Source organism: Pezoporus flaviventris, unplaced genomic scaffold (genome assembly GCF_033815535.1).
Source record: "Pezoporus flaviventris isolate CSIRO_AGI_PZ_B2104156 unplaced genomic scaffold, CSIRO_AGI_Pfla_v1 ptg000025l, whole genome shotgun sequence".
Lineage (NCBI taxonomy): Eukaryota > Metazoa > Chordata > Aves > Psittaciformes > Psittacidae > Pezoporus > Pezoporus flaviventris.
Window position 1 is genome coordinate 10,380,932 of NW_026892573.1, and position 14,687 is coordinate 10,395,618.

Consider the following 14,687-nt stretch of genomic DNA (forward strand, 5'->3'; position numbering starts at 1 on the left):
CATCACAGCAAGAGAAGGTAATGCTCAAGCTACAAAGCACTGTCATGACGTACTAAGGGCTTGCAGATGCTTTTAAGGAAGTATCACTAAGCAAACTGTTGCCTTCCTTATGCCTTGGTTCTGTCACTTGCAAATCTGCAGTAGCAGGTGTTTTTCTGAATATAGCCAAGACAGTGGGGCTCTTGTCATGGCAGACACAGTACACCTGTGCTGCTTCCTCTTTAATGGTTGCTCTTGATCAGGCTTGCTTTGCACAGTTAAAAGCAGTGTTGCGGTGTTTATCTGTTTTAACAGTCACTCAGTTGCTCTCATAAAATCAGACTGGACTTGTAGAGCAGAATCAGAGCTGGTTACCAGTCAATTTGATTCTTCACTTCTACCTTCTCACGTAACATAAACTGAAGTTTAACAGTTTTCTCAAGAAGGCTGGCTTGTTTTTCTTTATGCTGACTTTTTTTTTTGGCTTAGTTTCATTTTGGGTTTTTTTTGGAGAAGAGTTATGGATGAAATGAAAAGTTGATTGAGGAAGTGTGAATATAAAGATAAGGATAAAGACTTGCTTCAGAGGTAGCACATGATACTGAAGCTGTCTTATGCTGTCAACCCTGAAAATGTAACAGCAGCGAGTCATGAAGGTACTAGAAAGCTTTGTCCATTGTCCCTTAGCAAAAGACAGACATATAGTCAAGTATACCTCAAGACTGCGTAGTTAACAGATGTCATAAATGAAAACAACTGGGATGAATGATTGTCAATAAACAGGCTATTAGTAAAATTTACTTAAATAGGTCAGTGTGAGTATAATTAGAAGCAGTGGGGTAAAAGAAAAGTAAAATATCAGCTAAATATCTGGAAAGCATTTTGAATAGTGAAGTGTGTTGGACTGTGAAACTTTCTCTCCTAGTGTTGAAATACTTGCATATGTGTTCCCCATTTATATTCTGTGCTATTCTGACTTTCTAATATGATATGATAATCATGTATCTATGAATATTATTGGAAAATCTTGGCTCCTCTGATTTGAGCAATATATATCTCTTATGGGGCAAATAGTGAGCCAAATACCATAGATCAGAAATAACCAGATGGCAGCCCAGAAGGGCTCTGACATCTGCTTAAATGTGGAGTAACAGAGTACTAAACTGTGGGATGATGACACCTGGTTGCCTTCTAGCTCTTTGTGTCAATGCAATAAGTTTAATTGCCCCAAAAGTGGAGGAGTGCCTGCAACAGCCTCATATGTGCCAAGCGATGACTGCTAATGTGTTATCTCTTTCTTATCCATTATGGATCTAATGGGACACATTCTTGACTTACTATAAGTAGCAACAAGTGCAGGGCAGACTAGATCATGCAATGACGTGCAACTGCACAGGCATCTCCCACCAACCCCAGTATGTTGTCAGCATCTTTGAAGTCTCAGCCTTTGCTGACCTCCTGATATCATGAGGAGAAAAGACGTGCTCTTTTCTATCTCTCTAAACCAGTGTGTGGCTTGTCCTAGACTGCATAGCCAAGGAGCTGTTTGCCAGTAACACCACTACAAGGTTTTGCAGCTACCTTGCTGCACATTGCGGGCATTCCTCCTTCCCTAGCAGACATCTAAACTCAGTATACTCCTTGGCTCTTCCCAATGAGTAAACTGGTAGAGAACATCTGCTGTAGGGTTAAGACAGTTTCCTGTCTGTCATGACTTTCACCTGACCCACTTCAGATGAACTGACTCATCTTTCCTGCTGATGTTTTATGCCCAGCTACCATTGATTAGGAGTGACTGTGGGCATGCACAGTGAGTCTGTGACCTGGAGTTTGCACTGCGGATTTGAGATATAGGAAGACTTAACATCATCACTGGTCTGGGCACAGTTATGCTCTGGATGTGGGGCAGAACATTCCTTGCCTGTTACTCCAGAAGGGTGTAGGTCTTCCACTGTGTTTGTGTCATAACTGAATGATTCCAACATCACTGATACTCTATCATCTTATGCTCCTACACACCAGTATTTAGGCAGCTGAATTCTGCTCAGCATGTGGAATTTGTCTCCAGACACAGTCAAGGTGCAGGTGTCCACACACATGCAGGTGTCCATAAGTATGCTAGGTGAGAGTGTAGCGTAGAAAGTGTTGCAGCTGACTGGTGTGGAGCTACCTGAGGCAAGTTAAATCACTTTGTGAGTGCTGCTAATGCTACTGACTAAAGCTGTGATAAAGTTGCCTAAGGGTAGATGTCTAGTGACATCTGACATGGCATCCTGCTTGCCTTCTACCTGTGGACAAAGAAGGGTGTAATATTTCTGGTCAGTCCCCAGGGATGTCTCAGGTACGTAGGATACCTTAAAGATCATTAGACTCTGTTTGGAAAATCTAATCCAATCCTGGCTATTGGCTGATAACAAAGGGAGTTTAGGGATTTACCTCATATATTGATGTCTACATTTAGACATTTAACGTAGGTGTCTTAACCCTGAACTGAATCCCACTCATGGTTGTATCCTCCAAAAAGAAGTAGTCTAAGGACATCAGATTGCCTGAAGCAAAATGGTGAGAATTTGCCAGTAAATGATTGTCAGATATATGCAGCACTTTGACACAACTCTCATCCAAACAGTTGCTTTTCAGAAATAAATGAGTACTTTTAGGATCCCCTGGCACTAGGTATGATTCTCAGTTCTGTGTAGTTTACCATATTCAGAATAACATATTCTGTCACTTGATCCACTGCCCATTTCTTGATGTTGTTTTTGCTGTTTCGCTACAATTTCTTTTCTTGCCCTGTCCTGTCAGTTGCTAAGCCACTGCTAAAAATGGTGATCATTTTTTTTACTCTTGCTGATCTCCAAAATATGAAGGTTCAAGATAACCTTGTTCAATCAAAATGAATAATTGTTTCTGTGAAGCAGAAGGCTTATTTAGTAGCTGTTTTTCCTACCTTGAGGTTGACCTTATGTTCTCAGCAATTAGCTTGATAAAGTTCTTCCTGCCATGCCAATAAGCAACAAGCAGTGGAACTACTCTGAAAAGGTGGTGTCTAAATTACACTACCCTTGAATTAATCCCACTTGTCTCACTATCTAAGCAACTGTGATTAGTCTAGAAACAGTTCAACCTCTGAAAAACAAAGTTGCTTATTTTTACCATGAGAATGGTTACTGTGAACAACATTAGAACCTCTTCCAGTATTTCTGTACTGAACCTGAGTTGAGTAAGCACTCAAGCAGAGCATGTATCAATGCCAACTTCATTCTCATAGAATCATAGAATCACAGAATAGTTAGGGTTGGAAAGGACCTTAAGATCATCTAGTTCCAATCCCCCTGCCATGGGCAGGGACACCTCACACTAAACCATGGCACCCAAGGCTCTGTCCAACCTGGCCTTGAGCACTGCCAGGAAAGGAGCATTCATAACTTCCTTGGGCAACCTGTTCCAGTGCCTCACCACCCTAACAGTAAAGACTTCCTTTTTTACATCCAATCTAAACTTCCCCTGTTTAAGTTTTAACCCATTACCCCCTGTCCTATCACAACAGTCCCTGATGAAGAGTCCATCCCCAGCATCCCTATAGGCCCCTTTCAGATACTGGAAGGCTGCTATGAGGTCTCCATGCAGCCTTCTCTTCTTCAGGCTGAGCAGCCCCAACTTTCTCCGCCTGTCTTCATACGGGAGGTGCTCCAGTCCCTTGATCATCCCCGTGGCCCTCCTCTGGATTTGTTCCAACAGTTCCATGTCCTTTTTATGCTGAGGACACCAGAACTGTACACAATACTCCAAGTGAGGTCTCACAAGAGCAGAGTAGAGGGGCAGGATCACCTCCTTCGACCTGTTGGTCATACTCTTTTGATGCAGCCCAGGAAAATAGCTTTATTCTCACCCTTATTTCAAGCAGTAGGTGTAGAAAACAGGGATGCATGCTTCAGTAACGTGCTATCCCAGTTATCTGATAGCCTTAAATTACTCCTGCTGTAAAAATAAACCCTTTGGATATTTTGATTCTTAATCTTTCCCAAAGTGAATATTCTTTCCAATCACAAGCCTTAATTTTAAATGGGTTGATTTTAATTTGTTTGTCCATTTTTCTTTTCAGACCACTCATAAAACAGTATCAACTGGTTTTGTGGTGGATGATGTTATGTTAACAGTTCCTTATTATTTGTGAAGGGCTATTGCACGTCTGGAGCTGTAGCTCTAGATGGAAAGAATGTCATTACATAACTTTAGATTTCCTTGAATAGAAACCACTGGTGTTGGCCAGAACATCAGGGTACTATCCCAGTTCAACGGTGTGCCATGTTCAGCATAGCTGGTAGTGACTGGCCTGGTGGTGATGTACGTCATGTGAGGCAGCACAGCCCTGCAGGGACCAACGGTGATCCCTGCCAAGGACACCAGTTTGGTTATAGGAAAGCAGTGTCTGGAGAGCATGTTGCTATTATGCAATAATGACTCATATTTATGTTCCACCTTATGTGCGCACCTTACTTCTCTGGGCCACCCATGATGCTTAAAATACTCAATAAAAGAGTGGCATGTATATTTAGAACAAAGTTTTCCAGAATAAAGTTCATGTGGTTCACAGAGAAATTTTGACATTCATAACTACAAGAGGTCATGGAGTCAAACTTACTGAGGACTAACAGAGGCAGAGACCTGTGCGATACATGCAAGTAAAGAGAAAACTGAGTAAAACTCAAGCACTTGGGAGGAAGCTGATTGCTGCAAGGCTGGAAGAAAATAATTCTTATATATATGCATATATGCATAATTGCAGAATTAAGTACATGCATCATGAGGTTTCTTTTGCTTTGCCCTTGAGAGCAGATGTTTCACTGTTGTAGAAAGCAAAGGTTAGTCTAATCTATACAGCAGTGAAAATCACAATGTTAAGCATTTATAGAATAATAAAATAAAAGCATTTTTTCCTTGCACTTGAAGCTGAGGAGGAAAAGAACACAGCTTATCAGAAGAGTAAAGGTGATAATTACTATGCAGCCTTGAAAAAGGTGATCACAGGTCTAGAATTTAATCAAGCAATCTAGCAGAATTTAATCAAGCAATCAAGCAGTCTATCTAAGCATGGGATAGACAACTGTTGAAATCATTGTATGAGAAGGTAGGGAAGTGTGTCTTGGAGTAACAGGTATGCTTCAGGGCACTCCAAAAAATGCGATATGGCAAAGAAATAGTATAAACATGGAAGGAGACTGAAGATTCAATTCAGCTGCCCATGTGTAAACACCTATTACCAGTCAAATGCCTGAGAGTACCAGGGGTTTCAGGTGTGACAGAAGGGCTGGAGAGGACCCGTGTCTTTTCAGGGCAGCAGCTGGGTGACAGGTAGGGTACCCTGAGGCATTTGAGATGGCAGCAATGTGTGGAGTTGTAAAAGACCCAGATTTTCACAGCATGGCAAAAATGAAGTCTAAAGGAAGGACAGCATTTTTCCTAAAATACTCTGGAGAAGGGATAATCCTGTCAGCAGCCATCAATATCTGAACCTAATTTAGGATTGAGGAAATTATCTTGTCAGAGAAACAAAGCTTTGTCCACAACCAATCACGGAAGCAGCAGAGGGGAAAATGGGTCAAGCAGGGCGTTCCCAACTACTTCTATAGGGAGCCTGCTTTGTTGAAAGAAAGATTGTCTGACAGAGCTGCCAGTGATAAAGAGGCTGGTTTTGGTGACTCAGGAAGCCTCTTCCATTTCTGGCTGCTCAGGACCAGGAAGCAAAGCTGATTTTTCTTGGCCTACCTTAATACAGATGCTTCAAAATGATATTGCTTACTGTCTAGTTCCAGAGATAAATTTGAATGACTACTTTTTAAACTAGGTGAGTTAAAATCTGGCCTAACAGAGTGCAGAATTATTCCTCTGCCAATTGGAAATGATGTCAAGGTGCGTTTTCCACAGTGGAAGTTTCCTATATCAATTATTTCCTATTTCCATCTCTTGCCAAATACACTTTTTTTTTTTTTTCTGTGAATAATATGCTGGAATATTTATATATAGAATCGTAGAATCATAGAATAGGGTTAGAAAGGACCTTAAGATCATCTAGTTCCAACCTCCTTGCCATGGGCAGGGACACCTCACACTAAACCATGTCACCCCAAGACTCCATCCAGCCTGGCCTTATATATTGTAGGAAAGAAGTCATATGTGGGAAAAAGCTCATAAGTAAGTGTCAAGGGTTTTCAGATGATCTGATTTTAAGATTTCTGTGTTGTAATATGGTGATCCCTTCCAAACCTAACCATTCTGTGATTCTATGACTTTTTCCTACCCGAGGAAGAAAATGCAAGCTCCCTGAAGGGTGTTGAAAGTATTTCAGCTATTACCAAGCTCACATAATTACTGCTAGGTCAGGGATCTGTAAAACACTGTAATAGACATGCCTTTGTAAGCCAGGGAATCCACATGACAACTTTCTGATTTCAGCATTTGCTAGCAAAGAGAAGGCTCTTATTGTTACTATTTATATTTTTCATTCCTACTGTCATTTAGCAGGAGACTGCTAATCCTGAATTGTGATTTGGGCATGTGTATAAGTGACAATTTGGCCATACAGGCAAATTTCTGGAAAGAAATGTTCCCCTAGGTTTAAGCAGCCTTACATAATACCTCATCAAGCTATTCATTAAGGTATGTTCTGTGCTATACATTTAAAGGTTCTGAGTAACATGAAACTGTCAGTTTATGACTTCTGGTAAATAGGAGTTGTCAGACTTGTGGTTTTCTGTTCTATTTTTGAAGTCTGCATTGCTATATGAGCAGGAAGGGGTTAGTCATCACATAAGAATAGAATTTCTTGAGGAAAAAAATATCATTTTTTTGTTAGGCTTTGGTCCAGATTATAATTAGGTTTTGGTGTTAGCTACTTAACTAAGCAAATTACAAATTTGATTGATTTCAGTCAAATTCTTTGGTTGGTGTTTACAGCCAATGGCTAACCATCTTTTCTAGGCTTGTATAACTACGTTTTGTGTTATCTAGCTAATTAAGTTGTGGAACATTTTCTACTATTGAGTCTGGTTTTCTTTTATACCAATTCGATTTTTATTTGATTGATTGTTATAATTTTTTTTACTTAAATTAGTGTGTTATTATTAGTAGCTGAAGTTAGGTAATGTTTTGCTGATTTAACTTTTTAATGAAGGCTTTTAGTAAAATATATTAAAATGCACTGACTCACATGTCTCTGAATAAGCAATGTCAGGGCAGAACCATTACAGAGCTCAATGGAAAGAGGCCAATACATTTCAAAGACTGAACAGTACCTCTGACTAGTCTGTATTTCTTGCCAGCTTTTGTTGTATTTTAGTTCAGCCTCTTTCAAGGCTCCCCTCAAAATACACATACTGCTCTGAGGACAGCAGCAAATACTAAAATGTTTGCATGCTTGTACACAGAACTCTTCACAGCTGACTCTCTATTGGCCCTAAACACTAGAAAGTGTTGTAACTTACAACTGGGGTGGCTTAGCTTGTGCATCTGAAAATGGATCCACATTGCAGTGTTCTTATTAGCAAGTCTTTACCAATGGTATTTGAGCAGTCTGCCCCAAACCTGCCTATTCTGGCCAAAATGCATTCTGCAGAGAGCTTCATCACATGAAGCATGGAAATACATGTGGATCTGCACATAAACATATCCTGAAGTGTAGATTAAGCCACTGCCACTTGTAGCATAATTCCCACAAATTCTGCTCCTGTTCTTATTTCCCAAGCTGTATTGCCTTCCCTCCTCTTTCCTCATTAAGTGAACTTGTATGATCAGACCCTTTCTGCCCAACCATAGTTTGATATCTTGGCAGAAATTGTGTACTGTTTCTTGTCCCAAGATTTCGTTATTTGGAGAAAGACTGCCCACCGTCTCCCTGAGCAGGGGACAGCCCACTCCCCATGTCTCTGGAGAAATGTTGCTGTACTGAATGAACATTACAGGATCACATGCACAGTCCATAGGGCCAGAATTACTGTTGAAAATGTTGGAAGGAGGCCTTCTGTGTAGTCCAATAACACTGAAGTACTTTCTCTTGATAATTATTTTGGAGAGCTCCTTGAATTTACCCAGGAGAATAACAGCAGCCAAGGAGACAGGGAGGTCAGTTCAGCTGGATGGTGCAGTCATTCATTAAGATCATTATCTGTGTTACTGCTTTCTCTGTCCTTCCCACCCCAAACTGGCTGCCTACTGCATGTAGGCTGGGCTGACATTGTTCGTGCTCTGTCATTTCAAAGAACAAGTTCATGTCAGTGAGTGGAAAGCAGTCTTTGTCTCCTTTGCTCTGGTAGCAGGCTTAAAAGCTTCAGTATTCCTCTCTGACTAAAAATCATAGAATCAACTAGGTTGGAAAAGACCTTTAAGATCATCAAATCCAACCATTACCCCAGGACTGCCAAGAACACCACTAAACCATGTCACTGAGGGCCTCATCTACATGTTTTTTTTAACACTTCCAGGGATGGTGTTTTCACCACTTCCCTGCGCAGCCTGTTCCAATGACTGAGCACCCTCTCTGTGAAGAAATTTTTCCTAATATCCAATCTAAGCCTCCCCTGATGCAGCTTGAGGCTGTTACCTCTTGTCCTATCACTTGTTACTGGGGAGAAGAGACCAGCCACCTCCTCTCAGGTAGTTGTAGAGAGTGGTAAGGTCCCCCCTGAGCCTCCTTTTCTCTAGACTAAACAACCCCAGTTCCCTCAGCCACTTCTCATCACACTTGTGCTCCAGACCCTTCACCAGCTTTGTTGCCCTTCTCTGGACCCACTCCAGCACCTCAATGGCTTTCTTGTAGTGAGGGTCCCAGCACGGAACACAAACCATGGCTATCCAACCTCAGGAAGCAAATCCTCTTTTTAAGTTGTCCTCTGGATCTGGACTCCAACGGTGGCTTGCTACCCCTCTGCTCATTCTAGCGAGCCTTGTGTTAGTCTCTTCCCCCTTCAAACCTAGTTTAAAGCCCTCTCTATAAGCCCTGCTAATTCCTGGGCTAGAATCCTACCCTTTGGGACAGGCATACCCCCTCTGCCACTAGCAGGCCTGGTGCCGTGGTGGCTGACCCACTGTCAGAAACCTCCAGATTCTGGCACTGACACCAGTCACGGAGCCAGGAATTAACTAATGAATGAGATTTTTCTGATGCAGCCGTTGCCACTGTCACGGATTGTGACTGGCAGGAGGGACAAGAACACTACTTGGGTTCCTGAACTCTGAACCGGTCACCCCAAGGCCCTGAAGTCCTTCTTGAGTCCTCTCAGGCTTCTTGAAGACATCTCCTCATTTCCACCTGGGAGACTAATAAAGGATAATAATTGCAGAGATGTACTGGAGGAGTTTTCTGGTGAAATCCCTTACCTTGGCCCCAGGGAGGCAGCAGGCTTTCCTGTGAGTCTGGTCAGGTCAACATATGGGGCCCTCTGTTCCACTCTGGGTGGAGTCACCAGTCACCACCACTCTTCTTTTTTAGTACAGCTGGTCGTAATACAAGGTGTTCTCCAACTCTTCCGTGGGAACTCTTCTGACCTGAATGATCTCTTATCATCATCTTGCTCACTTTTCTGATCCTGAAATATCAAGGCCTTGTATCTATTCCAAAGTGGTACTAAGGAAGGTGATGCAAGCTGGCAGATAATACGCCATCTCCTACAAGGAGTAACCCATTTCCAGCCTCCGCTGTCTCCTAGGTCTCTTCCATTTGCCTGATAGCAAGAGGAAAAGGCAGGGGGTTACTGCAACTTGCATTGTCAGCTGAGAAAATGACAGTTCTTTGACTAATGCGCTGTTCAACCTTTGACTAATGCTCTGTTGAATTGCAAAAGGAAATATTTTTGTGTAGCTTTTTATTTTTTTTTTGAAGTAATTTTTATCTCTTCCTCCTCTTCCCCCTTTTCTTTCTTTCCTTTCATATACATATATATATTATTTTACTTTCTGGTAGAAGATAGAGCCAGGAGAAAATTATCCCATTAGAAGGAATTATTTTTGTCCTTGCACAAAACATACAGAGTAAAATCAGAGGTATTAAGTGCTTTATCATATGTAAGACTTTAGAGTTGTTTTACAGTTGCAGTGTTTCAGTATTAATACTAGTTTAGAACTTAATGGTTTTGAATCAAAGCCATTATTATTATCTACCAGTCCTCGGCAATTTATCTCATATGGGTTTAGTTTTTACTTTTAGGCTTTGAATGAAAATTTATAGGTTTGTAAGCAGTGTTTGGAAAAATATTTTGTCTTAACGTTTTTCTGATAGCATATGTGATCGAATCAAAATCTTAGTAGGAAGGCTCGCCACCAAGCTGTGTAATCTGTACCTGCTACAGATAAGTCAGGGTGTGTCATCAGCACTAGGAATAATTATTCCAACTCTTAACGTGTTCTGCCCAAGATAAACACACAAATAAGAAGGGCTCTATTGAGTTGTCTACACACAAGCATTGAGTGATGCCTGGGTTGTGTAGTATATGAGAGTCATTTGCATGGAGGTACTGAATTTTCACAGACCTTCTGAAAGACCCAAGACATGCTGGAATACAGATAAGATAACTAGGGCATCTCAGAGAGGGCTAGGTACCTTAGATGGGCAACTGAACCAATCTCAAGTGACATAACCACTACTGCAAGCAAGCTTACAAGCTGTAGGGCCCCGTAGTCTACTGAACAGCATCAACTATGTTTGAACATACTTCTAAACTATGGGAAACGTGAGGTAGCAGAAATTCATAAAGAAGCTAAGGATGAAGTGGAACCATACATTTGATTCAAACTATGTTGTGTCATATAACTGCCTGCTTGCCTGCTTTAAGGAGTTCATTCAACTGAATGGTATGCTGACAGGTATGCTTTGACTTGGTAAGTTGCAACAACTTGGTTATATGGTTTGGTTTCCATGTTTTGCTGGTGATCTTACAAGTTTTGTTCATACAGGCCATTTTTACTTGTTTTAACATCACTTTTTAGTATGAGTTTTAAATATATATTGCAAATATTAATTTTGTCTGTTGTAATTCTAAATTATATTATTGATTTAATCTTTCTGTTCATATTGCAGAGACAAAGGATTAGAATGGCATAAAATATGGCCCAGTTCTACTACAAAAGAAGTGTCAGTGCTCCCTACAGAGATCGTATCCCTCTTCGTATTGTACGGGCAGAATCTGAACTGTCTCATTCAGAGAAAGCCTATCTGAATGCCGTGGAGAAAGGAGATTATGCCAGTGTAAAGAAAGCTTTGGAGGAAGCAGAAATTTATTTCAAGATCAATATTAATTGCATTGATCCCCTGGGAAGAACTGCACTCCTTATTGCAATTGAAAATGAGAACCTTGAGCTCATTGAGCTGCTCTTAAGTTTTAATGTATATGTGGGAGATGCTCTATTGCATGCCATACGAAAGGAGGTAGTTGGTGCTGTGGAGCTACTGTTAAACCACAAGAAGCCCAGTGGGGAAAAACAGGTATGTGCAGGATTTTCTCTAGGTTTGTAGTCTGCTCTAATGAAAATAGAACTGTGAGGCAGTAAGCAAAAACATACATGAAACTAACCATCATCCTTGCACTCAAGTATTTAAAGTCAGAAAATTAATGACTTTGATGCTCTATGCATTGTATTCATTTTTATTTAGACATAGAAACATAGAATGCCTTGGGTTGGAGGAGACATTAAAAATCATTTTGTTCCAACCCCCCTGCCATGGGCAAGGACACCTTGCACTAGACCAGGCTGCCTAAAGCCCCATCCAGCTTGGCCTTGAACACTGCCAGGGATGGGGCATCTATAACCTCTCTGGGCAACCTGTTCCAGTGCCTCACCACCCACACTGTAAAATATGTCTTCCTTTTGTCTGGTTTAAACCTACCTTTTCCAGTTAAAGCTATGGCCTCTTTTCCTGTCAGAACAGGCCTTGGTTAAAAGTCTTTCTCTATCTTTCTCATTAGCCCCCTGGCTTAGGTTTTGCTTGTTAGACCTCTGACATGGTAACATTATTTCTGCAAATATTAGTAGGAAATCATTTAGAGGTACAAATCATTCCAAAGAGAATAATGGTGGTAAGATGTGGTCCATTTGAATTAATTATGAAACTCTCTTTTAAATTGGTGAAGGTTTCAGCCCCTCCTTGTGGAGGTCACCATCTACCACCTCTGCAAGGAAACACTGGGAGACGTGGCTCAATTGACCAGAACTTCAGCCCTGTCTCCAGTAGGTATCTATCCCATCAAGTACAGATAAAAAGGCTCAAACTCATCTCCCTTTCTCCCTGTCTCCTGTAAAGGAAAAAATCATTACTGCATCTCCTTGCCTTGAAACATCTCTGGGAGGTAGCTAGACTCTTGCATATCCTTCTCACTTTAAGAACATAATGGAGACAGGATAACATAGCCCATAAACTCTGATACTCCTAGGATTCTTTCAGTAAGAAAAACATTAAAAATAGATATAATGTATTATACTTTATTTCATTTTTCATGTCTTATAGATACTGTATTAATGTATTTCAATGAATGGTGTGTTGAAATGATTACAGCCCTTTCACAGATAATGCATACAATGCACTTTAATTACAATATAATGTACTTGCTATAGATAGAATTGCAGATAATAGGTAAAGAGTATAATTTTTGCTGATAAAATAACATGAATTCTATGCTTTCTTTTGTTGCGGTATGAAAGAAATATAGTAGGTCTTTGTGCACATGTGTGTGTCTGCCTTCTCTTCTAGGCAGTAAAAGCAGAACTCCTTTATGGTGACAACAGATTTATGTCAGAGAAAGGGAAGAAAACTAGACTCACTTTATGTTTGTCTCATTTCATTATTTCTCAGGTAATAGCACAGATGAGAATAAAATGTATGGGAATTTCTCAGTGCAGTGTGCCATGACCTGGGAGGATCAGTGCACAGTCTTTTGCCAAGCCAGTTAAACCAACTGTGCCTCTAGTGTGTAGCTTCTATAGTGGAAGTTCCCATTTGCAGACTGGAATTCATCTTACCTGATGGTAGATATCCAAAGCTGTGTCTCACCTCTGATCTGACTGCCTGGGCTCCCCTTACCAATGGAGAAAAATGGAGATCCCTGGAGAGCAACTCATATGTCTTGATTACTTGTCTTAAGGTGGCATAAACCACTTTTTGGACTAGCTAGAGAGAGAGTCTACAAATCTACCTTACACTAGATGCCTGCATTTCAGGCTGTTCTTTAGATTTTCAAGGCTAATTTTTGGTATGTGCCACAACTACTGTAATGGAAATGCTTGAATACAAATAGTAAAACTTGGTTTCAGTGAGCTTCATGCTACAGCAGGTGAAAGATAGACTTACTTTCTGGGTGCATACTACAGTGTTAAATTAGCCACAGACTGCTTGGCTCCAAACTAGAGGTTAGTTCAAGTGTTTCTTTCAGTGCCAGAGTCCACTGCTGGATGGAATGAAGAGTGCTGCTTATCCTTCTGTGACTTGGTTTCCCCGCTTGCACTGCTGAGGGTCTTCCTGTTACTGTAAAGCATGAACAATAATCATGAATCACTTGAACAGAAACATCTGCTTTTTTTGTCTGTACAAGGCGAGGCTTGTTCACTGCAAATGCAAATATTACTTGCAAACCAGTGCTTGCAAAAAATGGTCTTTAGACAGATTACTTACATGCATCTGTCATTGTTTGCACTGGGGACCCCAACAACCATTAAGATTCTATGGCTGTTATATGTTTAGGTAATCATGTTGGTTCATTTTTAAGAATAAGTCATGCTGAAGAGAATGTAAATATAGATTACATTTTTTCAATAATGTTGCAATGAAGCAGATACAACTGTTAGTATTTAATATAATCAAAAGTACCTGCTGGCTGAAAAATTGTTACAATAGACTGAAGATATAAAATGTGGATGCTTAGAATTATATACTAAAATTTATATTTTCAATGTTTAGCTAAAAAGATAATTTCTTTTCCCTGGAGAATCAAGTTCCTTTTAAAACTATCTCAAACTACAACTTGACTTTTTTTTCTTTTATTTGTAAACATTTGCCACACTGTTTGCATGATGATTCATTTTCGGACTCTGTGCCTTTATTAAGATGGTATTTTTGCCCATTTGGTTTTCCTTCTTTGTATAAAGCGGGTCAAGTGTGGTAAAATCCTGACCCCTTGATGTTAGTGGGAGTTCTGCCATTGATTCAGCGAGTTCAAGATTTCACTCTTTTGCGTTTTTTTTTTCTTTTTTCTTCTGATGAAAAGTTATTTACAGAGGAGACAGATAATAAGGAGTAAGAAAAATGTATGTGCTAAATGCTGCCAAGCTCAAGAAACATTTTAGATTCACAAATATTTCATTAGTGATGAAAGTTTTGAATGTTCAAATGCATAAAACCCTTATATGATTCATGATTTACAAGTAAATGAACTAGCTTTCGCTATTTCTTGGTATCCATCATTAGTATATTATATATATTATTACATAATTTGTATATAGTACATAATATTATATGCTAATGGCATAACATATTAAGTGCTATACATAGCTTATTTCAGGTTCACCCTCATACAATAATATAATTATGTTGTAAAACAAAAGAATTTTTAAGCATAGGATTTCCTAGTTAATTCAAGAACTTAGTGACAGAAAGCCAGAGAAAAATATCCTCTTGTGTTAACAGGAAGCTACAAGATGTCAATTCTAATCAAGAATCAATACAT

At 40.1% G+C, this 14,687-nt stretch overlaps 1 protein-coding gene across 2 annotated transcripts in view; it reads left to right on the top strand.

The window, feature by feature from the left end:
- The window catches only part of TRPC4 (transient receptor potential cation channel subfamily C member 4), a 140,687-nt gene that overhangs the window by 38,193 nt on the left and 87,807 nt on the right, over window positions 1-14,687 (top strand). The window contains exons 2-3 of one of the 2 annotated variants that reach the window (XM_061457471.1): window positions 9,938-10,017; window positions 11,051-11,455. In XM_061457471.1, coding sequence (XP_061313455.1) covers window positions 11,078-11,455 — 378 coding nt within the window. In that variant the 5' untranslated portion in view covers window positions 9,938-10,017; window positions 11,051-11,077. The remainder of the gene's footprint in view (window positions 1-9,937; window positions 10,018-11,050; window positions 11,456-14,687) is intronic. The other variant, XM_061457469.1, reaches the window with a different exon arrangement.